Source organism: Sapajus apella, unplaced genomic scaffold (assembly GCF_009761245.1).
Source record: "Sapajus apella isolate SASKATOON/1434 unplaced genomic scaffold, GSC_monkey_1.0 scaffold37, whole genome shotgun sequence".
Classification (NCBI taxonomy): domain Eukaryota; kingdom Metazoa; phylum Chordata; class Mammalia; order Primates; family Cebidae; genus Sapajus; species Sapajus apella.
The window spans coordinates 15,370,338-15,388,230 of NW_022436977.1; the positions used below are offsets into that span (position 1 = coordinate 15,370,338).

At 36.8% G+C, this 17,893-nt stretch overlaps 1 protein-coding gene across 23 annotated transcripts in view; it reads left to right on the forward strand.

The window, feature by feature from the left end:
• Positions 1-17,893, forward strand: part of ATP8B4 (ATPase phospholipid transporting 8B4 (putative)) — a 381,647-nt gene that overhangs the window by 116,976 nt on the left and 246,778 nt on the right. For 22 of the 23 annotated variants that reach the window (XR_004274964.1, XR_004274962.1, XR_004274963.1 and 19 more), the window contains 4 exons: positions 1,752-1,910; positions 3,428-3,516; positions 6,017-6,213; positions 14,204-14,412. Coding sequence is in view for 16 of the 23 variants with exons in the window: in XM_032297795.1 (XP_032153686.1) it covers positions 1,752-1,910; positions 3,428-3,516; positions 6,017-6,213; positions 14,204-14,412 (654 nt within the window). In the remaining 7 variants the exon portion in view is untranslated. The remainder of the gene's footprint in view (positions 1-1,751; positions 1,911-3,427; positions 3,517-6,016; positions 6,214-14,203; positions 14,413-17,893) is intronic. The other variant, XM_032297791.1, reaches the window with a different exon arrangement.

Below are 17,893 nucleotides of genomic sequence, written 5' to 3' on the forward strand. Positions count from 1 at the left end.
CTGGTGATAGCCAAGTCAAGATTTTACTATTCAGAGTGAAAATTATTGATGAAGAAAAAAAAGATATGAATTCAGGAATTTAGAAAAGGTCTCCTCATCTACAATGTAGTTGTCCAAACAAGCAGAGCCAATTTAAATCAGTTTTAATTTACTTTTTACTGTCAGTGATAGGCTATAATGGAGCTAACCAGAATTCTGCCCCTTCCCTTGGCAAGGTTATTTGTCTTATCCAAATCCTCCTGCCAGCAGTCTTTATTTAGCAGTGGGAAATAGGGATGTCTGGGAAACTGCTAGTGAGTGCCTTAAGTGGGGAGGCTTTAGGCAGAACTTTTGTTATATTGGAGAGAGACAGGTGGATGTTGGAAAAGCAGTCCTGAGGCCATGAGTCCCTCATTCCTTTCACAGTTTTATTTGCTTTTGCTTTTTTTAATGCAAAGTTGGTTTGTGATCTGGTTGGTCAAGAGTGACTGACCACGTGGCAACTGGCTGCTATTACCTCGGTCTAAGAGTTTTAAAGGGAGCATCCTAAGGAGAAAGGGGACCCACATAAGAAGCCTCTTTCGTTCAGAAGGCAGCTTGGAGGCAGGGTGGAGTCAGTATAATATAGAGGATATTTAGTCTTACGTCGTCCCCTTTCTCTTTAATCAGTGCTAAAGATACAGTCTTCTTTTTATTTTCCAAATGCTACGTTTTATGTTCCAACTTGTCCTTTTGACTTCTGATTAAATGTAAATGTATTTTTTCTTTGTTTTTGAGAGTGAGAACCTCACCTCCGACTCTGGCTCGAACCCTGATGGGATCTACCCACAGTTTCCTTTTTCATACCTCCCCTCTCTTTTCCTTCCTCCCTCTGCCCCTCTCTCCTTCTGTTCTGTCCTTTCGTGTCTTTGTACTTATGTATAAAAATTTAACTTGTCCTGTTTGCAGTGGATATGTATATTAATCTAATAGTTATGTTTTGTGACAGGGTCTGTGAAAGATTATTTCTGGTTTCTTTTTCTATCTAGAGAACCCCCATCCTGAATGTATATTTTCATATTGAAATAATGGAACAAATTGATTTGTTGATTTGGAATGGACGTGGCCTTGGTTTGGAATGGGTTTGGAATTAAAGAAACTAGAACCATCTTCTGGTTAGTTAGGGGCAAGTTATATGGTGCCTTTGAGAGTCCCCCAGAACTCTGAATCTAATCAGGATAAGAAGCATAGAACAGCTGAAAGGAATCACATGCATTCTCAGACACATGTGGCAAATGAGGCACAGGTTTCTCTCTGGCGGAATACAGTAGGACCCCTGAAATCCTGATTATGAGCTTAGAAAGATGGTTAACTTTTGTTGTGAGACTGGAAGTATGCTATTTGAAACTGTGTAAAAGTTCACATTTAGCTCAAAGAGATGGAGTAAGAGAAATTTTTCGGACAGTGACTGCTTTATCTTTTCAAGAATTATTTGTTATAAACTAGAAGTAAAGTCTTTTTTTTTTAAAGGAAAAAATATCCCATGGATTCTAAGGTTTCTGTTGTTGCTGTTTTTTTTCTATTTTTATTTGGACAATACAAAAGCTATGTTTCAAAATAGTTGATGGCTTTCCATTTTTCTACCAGCTTATTTTTTCTAGCACAGTTCTGTATATGTAACCTCATGCTGTCTAAAGGAGAAGGAATCTGTGGTTTTAAACAGCGCTGTGGGCTCCTGAAAAGAATTCTGGGTGAGATGTAACGTGTTCTTTTTTAATATGTATATTTTGTAGGGATTGTTGTCTGTGAGGCACCTAACAACAAGTTAGATAAATTCATGGGAATCCTCTCTTGGAAAGACAGCAAGCACCCCCTCAACAATGAGAAGATAATCCTGAGAGGCTGCATCCTGAGAAATACCAGCTGGTGTTTTGGAATGGTCATTTTTGCAGGTACAGCACATGACCCAGGGCCAGATCTATGGGAACTTTTCCTGCAATGTACACAAGCACAGTCTACGATTCTCGACGTTCTGATGAACACAGTGCTTTCATTTCACGCAAAGTAGTGCTCTGGAGCTGACTTCAGAGTTGACTTCTGGAGCTGACTTCACCAGGGGAAAACACCATTGCCCTGAAAAGAGTCCAGGTGGCCCCACTGTATGAGGAACTTCTGATGTCTTGATGTTATTCTTAAGGATGCTGGAGCTTTAATTAGACAGTGGGTGCTATAAATTAGGCTACTGCTTAATTTCTCTTTATTAACCCCATCTTAATCATCTTTGTCATTTTATCTATTAATCAATCTGCCTTTATGGTGAGTAAGAGTATGAAAGAAAGTCCCTGGCTGTGCTATTAATTTTGTACTTTGTAATCAGTGGTCAAGCAGACCTTTTGGAAAAGACTTCTTGATCTTGTAATCATTTCTGTTTATACCCCATAGCTTTTTCCACTGTTTGTAAATAGGAGAGTGGGTTCTGGAAAGACTGTGCATGATGGGGGGGGATGGGGGTGGGAGGAGGTGTCTCTTACTCTTCTTGCCCACCGTATTTCTTTTCTCTGCTTTATTTCTGTGGCCCCCAGGTGGCCCCCTCTTGCTAAGGAAGCTTACAGTAGCACCTTTCATAAAGCTACTCAAATTGTGCTCATGGCTTCAATTGCCAGCCCTTGATTTTAAAAGTCCTGTTTATTGTGACACCAAATTAATCTGTGTTTTGGGCATGTTGACCATGTGCAATCAAAATGGGAATGTTTTTCTTAACTGACCTTCCTCAACAACAACAAAATGTTCATTAAGTACTCAAAAGTGTTCCAAACCTAGAAACGTTCTCCCAACTCTTCTAAATACTGTCAGCTGTCAGTGTTAGCAGTGCTCTTGCTGCTTGGGGCATTGCCATTGTAAAGACTTGAGAAATCCCTAGAAATGAGGCAGTATATGTGCTTTTATGTTTTAGTCAGGGAAATAAACATATGATCATATGTTTCCTTATTTGCATCTTCCTTACACAGAGAAAAAGAAAGCTACTTTTTGTATGCTTGTCCATGAACGTTCCTTTATCTTCCTGCTTGAAGATGAGGAAATTTCTTGGTCTTTTGATGGGAAATACTCTCCTGATTCACTTCTTGTCATCATAGAGATGGAAGTGCTTCATCCTTTGGATGGGTCATCCTTTGGATGGGTTATAGTCCCAAATTTTGCATTTCAGGGATCTTGTTTGGAATGGCTAATTCAGGACTGTAGTTCAGCTGTAACGTTTCATGCTAGGGCAGCTGTTGTGAACCACTGAGAGGTCAAGTTCTTCTTCGTAAGGTTTCTCTATGGGAAATGCTCCGAAATGGCCCTTGCTCATAATAAAAGTTAAATTATTTTGAAAAATACATATTTTTTTATTTCAGAAACATTTGACATAAGCAATAGTAAGAATACATAATCATATCATTTCAAAGTTATTTACTTTTTTGTTTGACAGGTCCTGACACTAAACTAATGCAAAATAGTGGTAAGACAAAGTTTAAAAGGACAAGCATTGATAGATTGATGAATACTCTAGTACTATGGGTAAGTTACAAAAGTAGACAATATCACTAGTCATTGTTATCTTAATATATCTACTCTATCTTGCTGGGAATTCTTTAAGAAGTCTACATTCTCCTTGTGGAGTTTGTTTTTGGGGATTTTGCATTTGAGATTCCGTTACACTGCCTTTTATTTTCTAGACCAGTGGTAGAATTTCTCAACCAGTGGTAGAATTTATCATGAGAGGTAGGTTACTGTTTATGGAGGTATTCATGGTCTTGCAAATTCCCCATATCCCAAGGATTTGTTTTTGAAAAACCAAACATAGTTTTTAAGGCAATTTTGTGTTTTTGTTGTTTTTTGTTTCAGGCCCTGTCTACATAGCTTATGGCAGGCAGGGCCAGCTTCATGGGTGTGTGATTTGTATAACCACACAGGGCCCCACACTCAGAGGACCTTATATTTGGTTTATTGATCTTCTCTTGCCATCTAGAAATACTTAATACTTTTAGAACAGGTGATCCCACATTTTCATTTTGCACTGAACCCTGAAAATTATGTAGGTGGTTCTGGTTATGAATCCTTTGAGGCCCAAGTCACAGTTGTTCTCCTTAACAGAGGCTTCTAACCTCCTTAGCCCATGATTATCTTTCTCTTATGAATTGTTTTTTCACTTGTGAAGTTTTTGACTTGATATTCTCCACTACCTGTTTACCAAAAACATTCAGATATTCCTTATATTCCATCCTTTTGTCAGTTAATCCTGTGCTGTCTCATACTATTGATATGTATATATATTCTTTATGTAATACTGCTTTGTCTGCTTATATAGGGGTAAAGTTCGAAGATAGTGACTTTGAAATATAAAGACTGTGACTTCAGACTATGTTTTCTCGTGTACCCTATCACAGGCTCGCAATCATAACGAATCAGAGCTCACTATATATTTGCTTACTTCATATGTAATAGTTGGACTCTGAATAAGGAAAGAAGGAAATTAGCACTTGCTGTTCACTAAATATTGGGCAGGCTCTGTGTTTTACTTTCAGTATTACCTGCAGACCTAGGGTTTTCTCCAGCAACACCAGTCCTCTTCATACAGAGCCTATGAGGCCAAGAAGAAATGCTCATAAGGGGCTGTCACCCCGCTGCCCCCCAAGAATTCCTCATTTAAATAGCCCTGACTCCACTTCAGGGCATGCAGGGTGTGTCTTCCCACCACAGAGCAAACCGACCCAATCTTTCATACTAGAAAATATGATGATTCACTGGGGAGTTAGGAGCCAAATCAATTCTTAAATTATGGCATTTAATGTCAAGTATCACCAGTTTTAATGCTCTAAAGTCATTAAGTTTAATTAATTTGTTGTCTCAGCCATTAAAGAGGATACTATGATATAAGTATGAAAGTCATAGAATTTTTAGGAATTCATAGTCCTACTTTCTTCTAATACATGGTTTTCTAATATACTTTAAATCAGGCTTTCCTCAATCTTTTCTTCTTATATACCTATTCTTATATGCCCGTATTATGGAATAATGAAGAAAGCAGCTCTAGAATTTCTGAATATTCTTTCTTGGAAGAATAAGGAGATATAGGAAAATGCATTTCTGTTCTCTCGCCCCACTCCTCCCTCAACTTTGGCTGGTCTCAGCTCCCAACATGTGTGACAGCTGTACAAAGTCCCCGCAACATCTTGTTCAACGCAGGTCTTATGGCCTTTCCTTTCCCAGGAAGGGTTTTAGACTTACAGTAGATTGACCTTGTTGTCCCTCTAGTTGTTATACCTACAAATATGTGCTTTTCCTTATACTACTACTAATAACAATTTAAGAGCCTGCTAACTGTTTTCAAGTTGCTTCCCACTTTTTTTTTTATCCTAAAAGTGAAGTGTATATGTCATGAAGTATTTTAATTATCCTTGTATTTCTTGTTGACCTCAAGTAAGGATTGTACAGCCAGATCTATAGCCAAGAGACTTGACTAGTTGGAAACTGTTCCTTATCATTGATATTTTCTTTTGCTTTTATGCCTTGGGCGGCCATATAATTTATCATCCAAACAGGAAACCCTTGAAGGTGAAATGCAACATTATTACTATTATAACTGGATAATAGTTGTGAACTGGGACCATCCGGGGCAAATTAGTGCATATGGTCTTCTTTAATTAAGCCACCTAAATATATATACTTATGATAAATGGAGGATGTGAAGTTGTTAACTATGTGAACATAGACAAGTTACATAGTCTTCATTGTGCTTCCATTTTACTTTATTTTTAAACTACAAAGTGGGGATAATGACTGTTCCCATCTTAGAGAGTCAATGGGCAAATTCAGTGAGAAAAATGTATGTAAAATATTTAGCTGAGTTCCTGACATAAAAATATGAAACTTTATTTATATGATTAATGGTAAAAAGAGGTTTACATACTTGCTTTTTAAACAACTATTTCTTGGAGTTAGACGTGTCATTAGATCATGTTGATATGACTATTTTTAGGTTCAAGTTAACCTTAACCAGACTTCTATCTTATTTCAGATTTTTGGGTTTCTGATATGCTTGGGAATTATTCTTGCAATAGGAAATTCAATCTGGGAGAGTCAAATTGGGGACCAATTCAGAACTTTCCTCTTTTGGAATGAAGGAGAGAAGAGCTCTGTGTTCTCCGGATTCTTAACATTCTGGTCATATATTATTATTCTCAATACAGTTGTACCCATTTCCTTATATGTGAGGTAAGATGAGAGTTTATATTTTAATGAAATTATTTCATCAAAACTTTTGTTTCTTATAATAGTTTTTGTTTGTTTTAAAATTTCAGCAGTGCAATAAATGTCTTGCTCTAACTGCTTAAAATCTTCAACACCTGTTACAAATGGGGCAGCTTACCTGTTTCATCTGTTTAACTTTTATGTTTTTAAATTACATTAAATGTGGTTAATTTTCTTCTTGATTTGATTTGGTTTCTTAGAAATGTTTTTCTTTGTAATATATGGACTACAGTATAATCTCATGTAACCTGATCAATTAGAATTGCGTAAAGTTTGAGTAAGAAAAGGAAGAACATTTTGGGGAGATCTATAGAGAGGGTACCTCTTTGCCACTAGACTGGCTCTAAAGATACATGTATTCAGGCCCTATTCTACCACTTACTAGCTCCATAACCTTGGGCAAGTGACATCGTCTTCTAGTGTCTCAGTTCCCTCATTTTAAAAATGAAGAAAATGGGGTACGTGCAGTGGCTCACACTTGTAATCCCAGTACTTTGGGAGGCCAAAGTGGGTGGATCACAGGGTCAGGAGTTTGAGACCAGCCTGGCCAACACAGTGAAACTCTGTCTCTACTAAAAATATAAAAATTTTCTGGGCATGGTGGCGGGCACCTGTAATCCCAGCTACTTGTGAGGCTGAGGCAGGAACATTGCTTGAACCCGGGAGGCAGAGGCTGCAGTAAGCCGAGATTGTACTGTTGCACCCCAACCTCCAACCTGAGTGACAGAGCTAGACTCTGTCTCAAAAAAAAAAAAGAAGAAAAAAATAATAGTTCTATCTCATAGGATTGTATGAGGAATGAATATATACCTACAAAGCTCTAAGAATTCCTGACACATTATAAAAGCTTAATGAATACTAGCTTTTCCTGTTATTATTAGTAACTATAAGTGAGTATGTAAAGGAGTTAAAATATAGTAGGTGGTGCTTGTCTATTGTAAGATAAGAAGTATGATTTATAACTTCTACTACAATTTGATCTGTTAGGACTAGATTTGGTTCCATAAGTTAGAGCTAAGATGGTCTCTCTTTTTGCCTCTCTGTCTCTCTACACATACAAACAGAACACATGCACCTGTGCGCGCCCACACACACACACACACACCCCTCTCTATTTATATACATGAATATGAATATGTGTGTGTGTGTGTGTATTTGATAAGGCTTAGAAATTGGCCCTAGAGTCTGTACCTGGGACATTCTTGATCCTAATCTAACAAGACTGAGCCAGACTGTCCCAAAAACATTGGAGCCAAGATGGGACTTGGTTGTTTGACAGTTCTCATCATCAGTACTTTAGCAATACACAAAATCATCAGCTTTAAATCCCCCGCTAATTTTTATGAGCCTCTTTTTATCTCTCTTTAAAAACCTAGCCATGATGAAGTGAGGCAAGTTTAATCACAAAATCCATCCTTGTTTTGGATAGTGGTCAGGAAACTGAAATGCCAAATTGTGGGAAATTGACTTGCTTTAGTGGCATGTGGCCACAATACCACAAATTGCTTTGGGCTCTCTGGAGCTCTGGTCAGTGAGGGATCTATTTAAACTATCTTCTACTGGCTCATCTTTGATTCTGAGAACCTGTCATGCTTGTATCCAATTATAAAGTCTGTAGTAAATCCTACTCTTTGCCAGAAGAGCTACAGTAAGCTTTTACAGCATTCCTTTATGTCCTAAATGAGTAATAAATGTGCATAGTGGCTTACCATCTGCACATGTGCAGTTTCATATGTCCTCACGAAGGAAGTATATTCTGTATACATTCTTTCTTTGAAGTACATTCGCATTTTCATTTAATGATTTGAAAGATTGATTTTTTTTTAGAGATCAAAGGTAGATTCTCAGGTTAGCATTCCTTATACATCTAATGTGCTATGGTAGACAGAAAACCTATTTGTAATAGTCCAAACCCTGTTTCTTGTGTTGGTACTGCCACTAATAGCTGTGTGACCTTGGAGAAAGTACTTGGCTTCTCTGTGCCTTAGTTTGCTTGTCACATATGTGCTTCTCCAGAAAATAAGGGATTAAAAGAATTAATTTCTGAGTTACTTTATCAAATAACACTACCTTACCTTTCAATAACATATATATGTGTATATATATACACATATATATATTTGATATTAGCATAACACTTTATCACTTAAAAACTGCTTTCTTGTGAGTTCTTTTTTATAATTTTCAAAATGACTGATACTGTATAATATACCATAAAATATGATGCCCTAAAAAACCATATGAATGCTTTTCTCTATTTTTAGCCTTTTATGCTTCCGTGTACTTTATTTCATTTATGTTGCCCAATAATCTTGTGAAGTAGGATTTCCTGAATTGCTTTCAAAATGATGAGAGGATTTGCTCAGGATTATGAGCTAATGAGGGGCAGAAGCATGATCCAAAACTAAGTCTTCTCAGAGTTGGGACTGTGTTTTCATCTATCTCTAAGCTACATGTGATTTATTACTCAGTGAAGAAGTCAAAAGAAAAAAAAATAGAGCATGGTATTGATGAAGATAAATGAGAGCTTTTCTCTCACCAAATAAGTACTGTGATTCTGGTCTTAACTTGAGGGAAAAAGCATTTCAAGGAATTTTGGGTTATTCAGTCCAAAAGATTGAGACATAGAAACAGAGAACTCCCAGGCGTTTCTGTATGGAATGGTAAAGACCTTCTGCCAAAGCTTCCATTAGTCTTTTGAATAGGTACAAAGAGTAAATTAGTGCCATATGTCACTTGAGGATAGAAATGCAGTATTTGCTTTGAATTATTAACAATTCCAGGTGAGCAAGGGACATTTATTCTGGTAGGATTTTTCTATATGTCAATTTGTTTATCCATTGTGTTAAGGTATGCCCAGCTACAGTTTTTGTTTTGTTTTTTTAAATACACCATTTTAAGAAATGCAGCCATATTTTCCCAAGGAATTAGCTTTTGAGTGTTGTTTCCAAAGTGATAGGAGCTCATTCCTATGTTGTTTGTTTTGCCCGAGACTGGGTGAAATTATAAGCTCTTTTCTGTGAGTATTCAGGCAGAAAACACTAAGCGGCCTGATTGTGCTAACTCTGAATATTTTTCTCCTTTTCTCTGCTATTGTAATAGAGCTGAATGTCCCATTGTGACTCTTCTGAATCCTCTTTTCCCAAACAAAAATGATGCCCATTTTCTCTTCAGTCTTCAGTTTTAGGAATTTGAATAAATTTTGAATACAGGTATTGATCGACTTATGACCTATGCAACTTACGACCATTCGGCTTTATGACCACAATTGCTAGCCACGACTGCTCCGCGTCTGGCAGTGCAAACGTTGTCCAGCTGGGCGTACGACAGTGCGGACCAGCTTCCGGCAGCACTACCATCTCCACGTGCACCATTTCAACTGTACATATAGCCTACTCAACTTATGACCAAATCGTGCTATGACCGGTCTGCCGGTCCCAATTGTGGTCGTAAATCGAGCACTAGCTGTAGTTCCATTGGCTTGTACTATAACATGGAACAATCGTGATCTGTTTCATTCACTTTGCTTTAAGATTACAAGGAGCTACTAGACTTTCAGATAAATAAAAAACTTCATGATTTGTATTATGACCCTCATAATGCCATTCTTAAGCCCTGGTCTGCACTGGCTTTACCAAATCCCTGAATTCTAGTCTTGGCTCTGTTGCTAATTACTGATGTGACCTTGGGTTAGTCACTTTACCTCTCTAAGTCTTAATGTCCTTATTGGTGAAATTAGAGTCTAAAGAGTTGAAATTCACACATTGAACACTGATTGGCTGCCTCTGACAGGCAAGACACTACTCCAGCCTATTATAAGTGCTAATGCTTTTTGAGTGAAGGGAATAAAGAAAATAAAGCCGAATCAGACCAGCTAGCAAGGAATTTACATGGAGGGCGGGGATCGGGCGTGGGGAGGATGTGGAAGGGTAAGCCATACATGAAAATATGTAAATAAATAAAGAGTGTGAGTTATATATCTTAATATCGTATGATACTCTACATAGTCACAGTGTAACTTTAGGGAGAAAAAATGTGCTACCATTCAAATAGTTAAAAAATGAATTGGCACCATACCACTTTTGGGGAGGGAAACATAGGTATGTCATGTACTTTTAAAAACTGAAACAGAATTTAATAGTCAGAAAGGATTTGAGTGTCATCTAGCCCAACTTTCTCACTTTAGAGATGAGAAAAAAACCAAAGCTTAATTTCCACTAAGATCAGAAATAAGTTATGGTCCCTGCTATTAACATAAGTATTTTTTTACTGTTCTGATATCCTTGTTAAAGTACAAAGACATGAAACTGAAATATCCATGAATAAAATAAGACATGAAACTGAAATAAACCTATTAGAAAGGAAGAACACAGACAATAATATGATAATAAATCTAGACAGTCCATAAGAATAATCTGTAAAACTTTCAGTAGGGTAGTTTAGTTGTGTCTGATTATGAAAGTAACATTAAAAAATTAAAAGCTTTCTTTTAGGACAACAATTTTACAACTTATCCTATCAATAGAAAGTTTTACACTCTGTCCTTGTATCCATAGGTTTTGCATCTATGGATTCTACCAACCATAGATGGAAAATACTTGAAAAAAAATAAAGGAGAGTTGTGTCTGTACTGAATATGTACAGAGTTTTTTTCTTGTCATTATTCCCAAACAATATGGTATAACTATTTACATAGCATTTACATTGTATTAGGGATCATAAGTAATCTAGAGATGACTTAAAGTATACAAGAGGATATGGATAGGTTATATGCAAATATGGTGTTATTTTATTTAAGGGACTTGAGCATCCTCAGATTGAAAGTCCTATAACGAATCCCCCACGGATTCGAGGGATGACTGTGATGTTCAAGAACAAATCTGCGGGGCTATAGTATGATCCTATGTGGAAAAGAAAGCAAAACTAAACTAAAGTAAACTAAAATTCTTTACTAATTGAGGTACTTTAAAAAACAGAATTCTTAAAAAGATTTAACCTTCTCCTTGAAGTTGTATTGAAATTTATTTATTTATTTATTTATTTATTTATTTATTTTTTTGAGACGGAGTTTCACTCATGTTACCCAGGCTGGAGTGCAATGGCGCGATCTCGGCTCACCGCAACCTCCGCCTCCTGGGTTCAGGCAATTCTCCTGCCTCAGCCTCCTGAGTAGTTGGGATTACAGGCACGCACCACCATGCCCAGCTAATTTTTTGTATTTTTAGTAGAGACGGGGTTTCACCATGTTGACCAGGATGGTCTCGATCTTTTGACCTCGTGATCCACCCGCCTCTGCCTCCCAAAGTGCTGGGATTACAGGCTTGAGCCACCGCGCCCGGCCTTGAAATTTATTAAGTATCAGTTCTTTTCAAATAATTAAGAGTTTAACATAGGCCTAATCAAAATCGCCAATAAATTTTATATCAAAATTAGTACATTGATTCAAATGTTTACTTAGATGAATACATTGAATCTATCAGGAAAAATAAATTAGTAGTTAAGAATTTTTTAAAAGGAAGAGAATAAAGGTGCTTTTGTTTCTTCTAGGTATTGCCAGTTATTATAAAGCTACAATAATGAAAACAAGATGCATTAAGTGTCATAGCAATGAATAAAATTGAAATCCATAAATCAGATGCTAGTGAATATAATAATTTATTTGTGACACAGAAAGCATCATAGTTTAATGGGGAAAGGATTCATTGTTCAACAAATAGTGATGAAAAATCTTATTTGGAAAACATGAAATTTTCTCCTCATATACATCATGTACATCAAACTTTTAATTTCAATCATAAATTTCAATTGGGATAAGGAATTAAATATGGAAAAAAATCAATAAAAACAAAAAGAAAAATATAGATGTCTGTATAATCTTGGCATAGAGAAGGCATATCTAAACAAAACTACAAAAACACAGAGTAAAATTTGGTAAATTTGATCCTCTAGAAAGAGAAAGCTTCATATCAAAAAACTGGAAACAAAATGAAAAGACAATCAGCCACCTGTGGCAGTGCATGCAGTCCCAGCTACTCTAGAAGCAGAGGTGGGAGGATTGCTTGAGCTCAGGAGTTTGAGGCCAACCTGGGCAACATAGCAAGACACCATCTCTTAAAAAAAAAAAAAAGGACAAATGTCCAGGTGTGGTGGCTCACACCTGTAATCCCAGCACTATGGGAGGCCAAGGCTCATGGATCACCTGAGGTCAGGAGTTTGAGACCAGCCTGACCAACATGGTGAAACCACATCTCTACTAAAAATATAAAAATTAGAATGGTGTGGTAGTGGATGCCTGTAATCCCAGCTACTCAGGAGGCTAAGGCAAGAGAATCACTTGAACTTGGGAGGTGGAGGTTGCAGTTAGCTGAGATCATGCCATTGCATTCCAGCTTGGGTAACAAGAGCAAAACTCCACCTCAAAAAAAAAAAAAAAAAGAAAAATGACAAATGATAAATTGGATAAAATGTTTGCATTGTTTTTTTGGCAGAATTAATAGATTTAATATGTATAGAATTCTTACAAATCAATAATAAATACACTGATAGCAAAACAGGAAAAATAGACAGATACAACTAGATAATTCCAAGAAGAAATGCCACTGGCCAATAAAATTTGAAAAAAGTGTTAAACTCATTGATTAAAAAATGCAGTAATCAGTAGTGACATACCTTTTGAACTTGCTATTGGTAGAAGATAATTCTTAATAATTTGATGATTGAAACTTATGTTCTTATGATGTTTTTAGAAATCTCTTTGGCATTATGTATGACATTGAGCATTGAGAGAGTTCATACACTTTGCCACAGAAATTCTGCTTCTGGAGCTGGAAAGTCATAAATGATTACTAGAATGTGACACAATATTCTTTTCATGGTGATTGGGTACAATGGTATGACAACAGACTCCTGTTTTCACCCAGTATCTGTTATGGTTTGGGTTCATGGTTCATGGAAATATTATTTTCTGTCTTTTGTTTGATGTGAAGCCACATCAAACAGTGTATTGGAGAGAAAGTTCTCAACAACACATTTCTTTAGATCAGACATCTAACAGATATCTTTAAGAATAATTAGTTTCCCCTACCACAGGATTCCCCAGCTCCCAGGCCACAGACTGGTACAGCAGGAGATGAGTGGTGGGCTAGCAAGCAGAACTTCATCTGTATTTACAGCTTCTCCCCATAGTATGCGTTACTGCCTGAGCTCCGCCTCCTGTCAGATCTGTGGCGGCAGCATTAGATTCTAACAGGAGTGTAAACCCTATTGTGAACTGCGCAGGCAAAGGATCTAGGTTGCGCATTCCTTATGAGAATCTAATTCCTGATGATCTGTCACTTTCTCCCATCAACCCCAGACGTAACCGTCTGGTTGTAGGAAAGCAAACTCAGGGCTCCCACTGATTCTGTATTATGGTGAGTTGTATAATTAGTTCATCATATATTGCAATGTAATAATAGAAATAAAGTACACAATAAATGTAATGTGCTTGAATCATCCTGAAATCATCCCCCTTCCCCCTGATCTGTGGAAAAAGCGTCTTCCATAAAATTGGTCCCCAGTGCCAAAAAGATTGGGACTGCTGCCATATCATATAGGAGGAGACACAAACTTATATGCTACACAGTAAATCTCCCCTGCGCCTGCTTAATGTAGCAAACCATGAAACATTCCCTAACCTTTATCCTAAGCTGGCTTATTTTTTTGTGATGCTGCAGGAAATGACTTGGAAAGGTTTATGAACAGAACTTTTGGTTTGCCAGAATCTGTTAAGAAGATTCTGAAGATCACTGGGACCTAGGGACAGATCTTCCTCTAAATACACATTTAGAGGAAAATCCACATTTTCTTCTAAGCCCTGAAGACTTTGGTAGACTTCTTATTTTGGCAAAACAATGTATGTTCTGAAATTAATGCAGCATTTCTTTTTTTTCCCCCCCATTTTAATGGATGACAGTGTGGAAGTAATTCGTCTGGGACATAGCTATTTTATAAACTGGGACCGGAAGATGTATTACTCTCGAAAAGCAACACCTGCAGAGGCTCGAACGACCACGCTCAATGAGGAACTGGGACAGATTGAGTACATTTTCTCTGACAAAACGGGTACCCTCACTCAAAACATCATGACCTTTAAAAGATGTTCCATTAATGGGAAAATCTACGGTAAGAAAAACTACCTTTTTCTTAACAATATTGTTAAGAATTTCTTGAATAACTGACACCATTAAAAAAATTTAAAAATCCAAAATAATTGCTGGCTCTTGTATTAATATGGGCACCATCTGCACCTACTACATGTATGCTTGGCAGACAATAAATTCTCACTAAATATATGTGGGATAAATGTTGAGTAACTTAGAGAAAACTTTGGATTTATTGCTATTCATGGATAGAGAAGAGGGTTAGATAGGATATTCCCTGAAGTTCCTTTCAGTGCTCCAACTGTGTGATTCTTTGTTAAAATTATTATTATACTTTAAGTTCTGGGATACATATGCAGAATGTGCAGGTTTGCTACATAGGTAAACATGTGCCATGGTGGTTTGCTGTACATCCATTAACCCATCATCTACATTAGGTATTTCTCTTAATGCCATCCCTTCTCTGGCCCCTAACCACCAGTAGGTCCTGCTGTGTGATATTCCCCTCTCTGTGTCCGTTTTTTCTCATTGTTCAATACCCATTTAAGAGTGAGAAGAACATGCAGTGTTTGGTTTTCTGTTCTTGTGTCAGTTTGCTGAGAATGGTGGTTTCTAGCTTCATCTATGTCCCTGCAAAGCACATGAACTCATCAGTAATTTATAATTTTTTGGATATATACCCAGTAATGGAATTGCTGGGTCAAATGGTATTTCTGGTTCTAGATCCTTGAGGAATTGCCACATTGTCTTCCACAGTGATTGAACTAATTTACACTCCCACCAAGTGTAAAAACATTCCTATTTCTCCACATCATCTCCAGCATCTGTTGTTTCCTGACTGTTTAATGATTGCTTCTAACTGGCATGAGATGGTATCTCATTGTAATTTTGATTTGCATTTCTCTAATGACAATGATGAGCTTTTTTTCCATATATTTGTTGGCCACATAAATGTCTTCTTTTGAGATATGTCTTTTCATATCTTTTGTCCACCTTTTTGATGAGGTTTTTTTTTTTTTTTTTTTTGTCTTGTAAATTTCTATAAGTTCCTTGTAGATTCTGGATATAAGCCCTTTGTCACATGGATAGATTGCAAAATTTTCTCTTATTCTGTAGGTTGCCTGTTCACTGTGATAATAGTTTCTTTTGCTGTGCAGAAGCTATTTAGTTTAATTAGATCCCCTTTGTCAATTTTGACTTTTGTTGTCATTGCTTTTGGTGTTTTAGTCATGAAGTCTTTGCCCATGCTTATGTCCTGAATGGTATTGCTTAGGTTTTCTTCTAGGGTTTTTATGGTTTTAGGTCTTATGTTTAAATCTTTAATACATCTTGAGTTAATTTTTGTATAAGGTGTAAGGAAGGAGTCCAGTTTCAGTTTTCTGCATATGGCTAGCCAGTTTTCCCAACATCATTTATTAAATAGGGAATCCTTTCCCCATAGCTTGTATTTGTCAGGTTTGTCAAAGATCAGATGGTTATAGATGTGTGATGTTATTTCTGAGGCCTCTGTTCTGTTCCATTGGTCTATATATCTGTTTTGGTACCAGTACTATGCTGTTTGATTACTGTAGCCTTGTAGTATAGTTTGAAGTCAGGTAGCATGATGCTTCCAGCTTTGTTCTTTTTGCTTAGGATTATCTTGGCTATATGGGCTCTTTTTTGGTTCCTTAGGAAATTTAAAGTAGTTTTTTGCTAATTCTGAAGAAAGTTAATGGTAGCTTGATGGGGATAGCATTGAATGTATAAATTACTTTGGGCAATATGGCCATTTTCATGATATTGATTATTCTTATCCATGAGCATGGAATATTTTCCATTTGTTTGTGTCCTCTCTTATTTCCCTGAGTAGTGGTAGCAATTGCTACAAAGACAATAAAATACCTAGGAATACAACTCACAGGTTCACTCATGATTTAGCTCTCTGTCTATTACTGGTGTATAGGAATGCTTGTGATTTTTGCACATTGATTTTGAATCCTGAGACATTGCTGAAGTTGCTTATCAGCTTAAGGAGATTTTGGGCTGAGATGATGGGGTTTTCTAAATACACAATCACGTCATCTGCAAACAGACAATTTGACTTCCTCTCTTCCTATTTAAATACCATTTATTTCTTTTTCTTACCTGATTGTCCTGGTCGGAACTTCCAATACTATGTTAAATACGAGTGATGAGAGGGGCCATCCTTGTCTTGTGCTGAGTTTCAAAGGGAATACTTCCAGCTTTTGCCCATTCCGTATGATATTGGCTGGGGATTTGTCCTAAATAGCTCTTATTATTTTGAGATACATTCCATCAATACTTAGTTTATTGAGAGTTTTTAGCATGAAGAGGTGTTGAATTTTATTGAAGGCCTTTTCTGCATCTGTTGAGATAATGATGTGGTTTTTGTCATTGGTTCTGTTTATGTGAGGGATTGTGTTTATTGATTTGCGTATGTTGAACCAGCCTTGCATCCCAGGGATGAATCTGACTTGATCATGGTGGATAAGCTTTTTGATATGCTGCTGGATTTGGTTTGCCAGTATTTTATTCAGGATTTTTGCATTGATATTTGTCAGGGATATGGGATTGAAAATTTCTTTTTTTGTTATGTCTCTGCCAGGTTTTGGTATCGAGATGATGCTGCCCTCATAAAATGAGTTAGGGAGGAGTCCCTCTTTTTCTATAGCTTGAAATCGTTTGAAAAAGAATGGTTCCAGCTCCTCTTTGTACCTTTGGTAGAATTTGGCTGTGAATCCATCTGGTCATGGGCTTTTTTTTGGCTAGTAGGGTATTAATTACTGCCTCAATTTCAGAACTTGTTATTGGTCTGTTATTCAGGGATTCAACTTCTTCCTGGTTTAGTCTTGCGAGAGTGTCTATGTCCAGGAGTTTATCCATTTCTTGTAGATTTTCTAGTTTATTTGAGTAGAGGTGTTTATAGTATTCTCTGATGGTAGTTTGTATTTCTGTGGGATCAGTGGTGATATCCCTTTACCATTTTTAAATTGTGTCTATTTGATTCTTCTCTCTTATTAGTCTGGCTAGCAGTCTATCAATTTCGTTGATCTTTTTTAAAAAACCAGCTCCTGGATTTATTGACGTTTTTGAAGTGTTTTTTTTTGTGTGTGTCTCTATCTCCTTCAGTTCTGCTTTGATCTTAGTTATTTCTTGTCTTCTGCTAGCTTTTGAATTTGTTTGCTTTTGCTTCTCTAGTTCTTTTAATTGTGAATTTATGTTGTCAATTTTAGACTTTTCCCACTTTCTCTTGTGGGCATTTTAGTGCTATAAATTTTCCTCTAAACACTGCTTTAGCTGTGTCCCAGAGATTCTGGTATGTTGTATCTTTATTCTCATTGGTTTTAAAGAACTTGTTGATTTCTGCCTGAATTTCGTTATTTACCCAGTAGTCATTCAGTAGCAGGTTGTTCAGTTTTCATGTAGTTGTGCGGTTTTGAGTGAGCTTCTTAATCCTGAGTTCTCATTTGATTGTACTGTGGTCTGAGAGACTTTGTTACAAT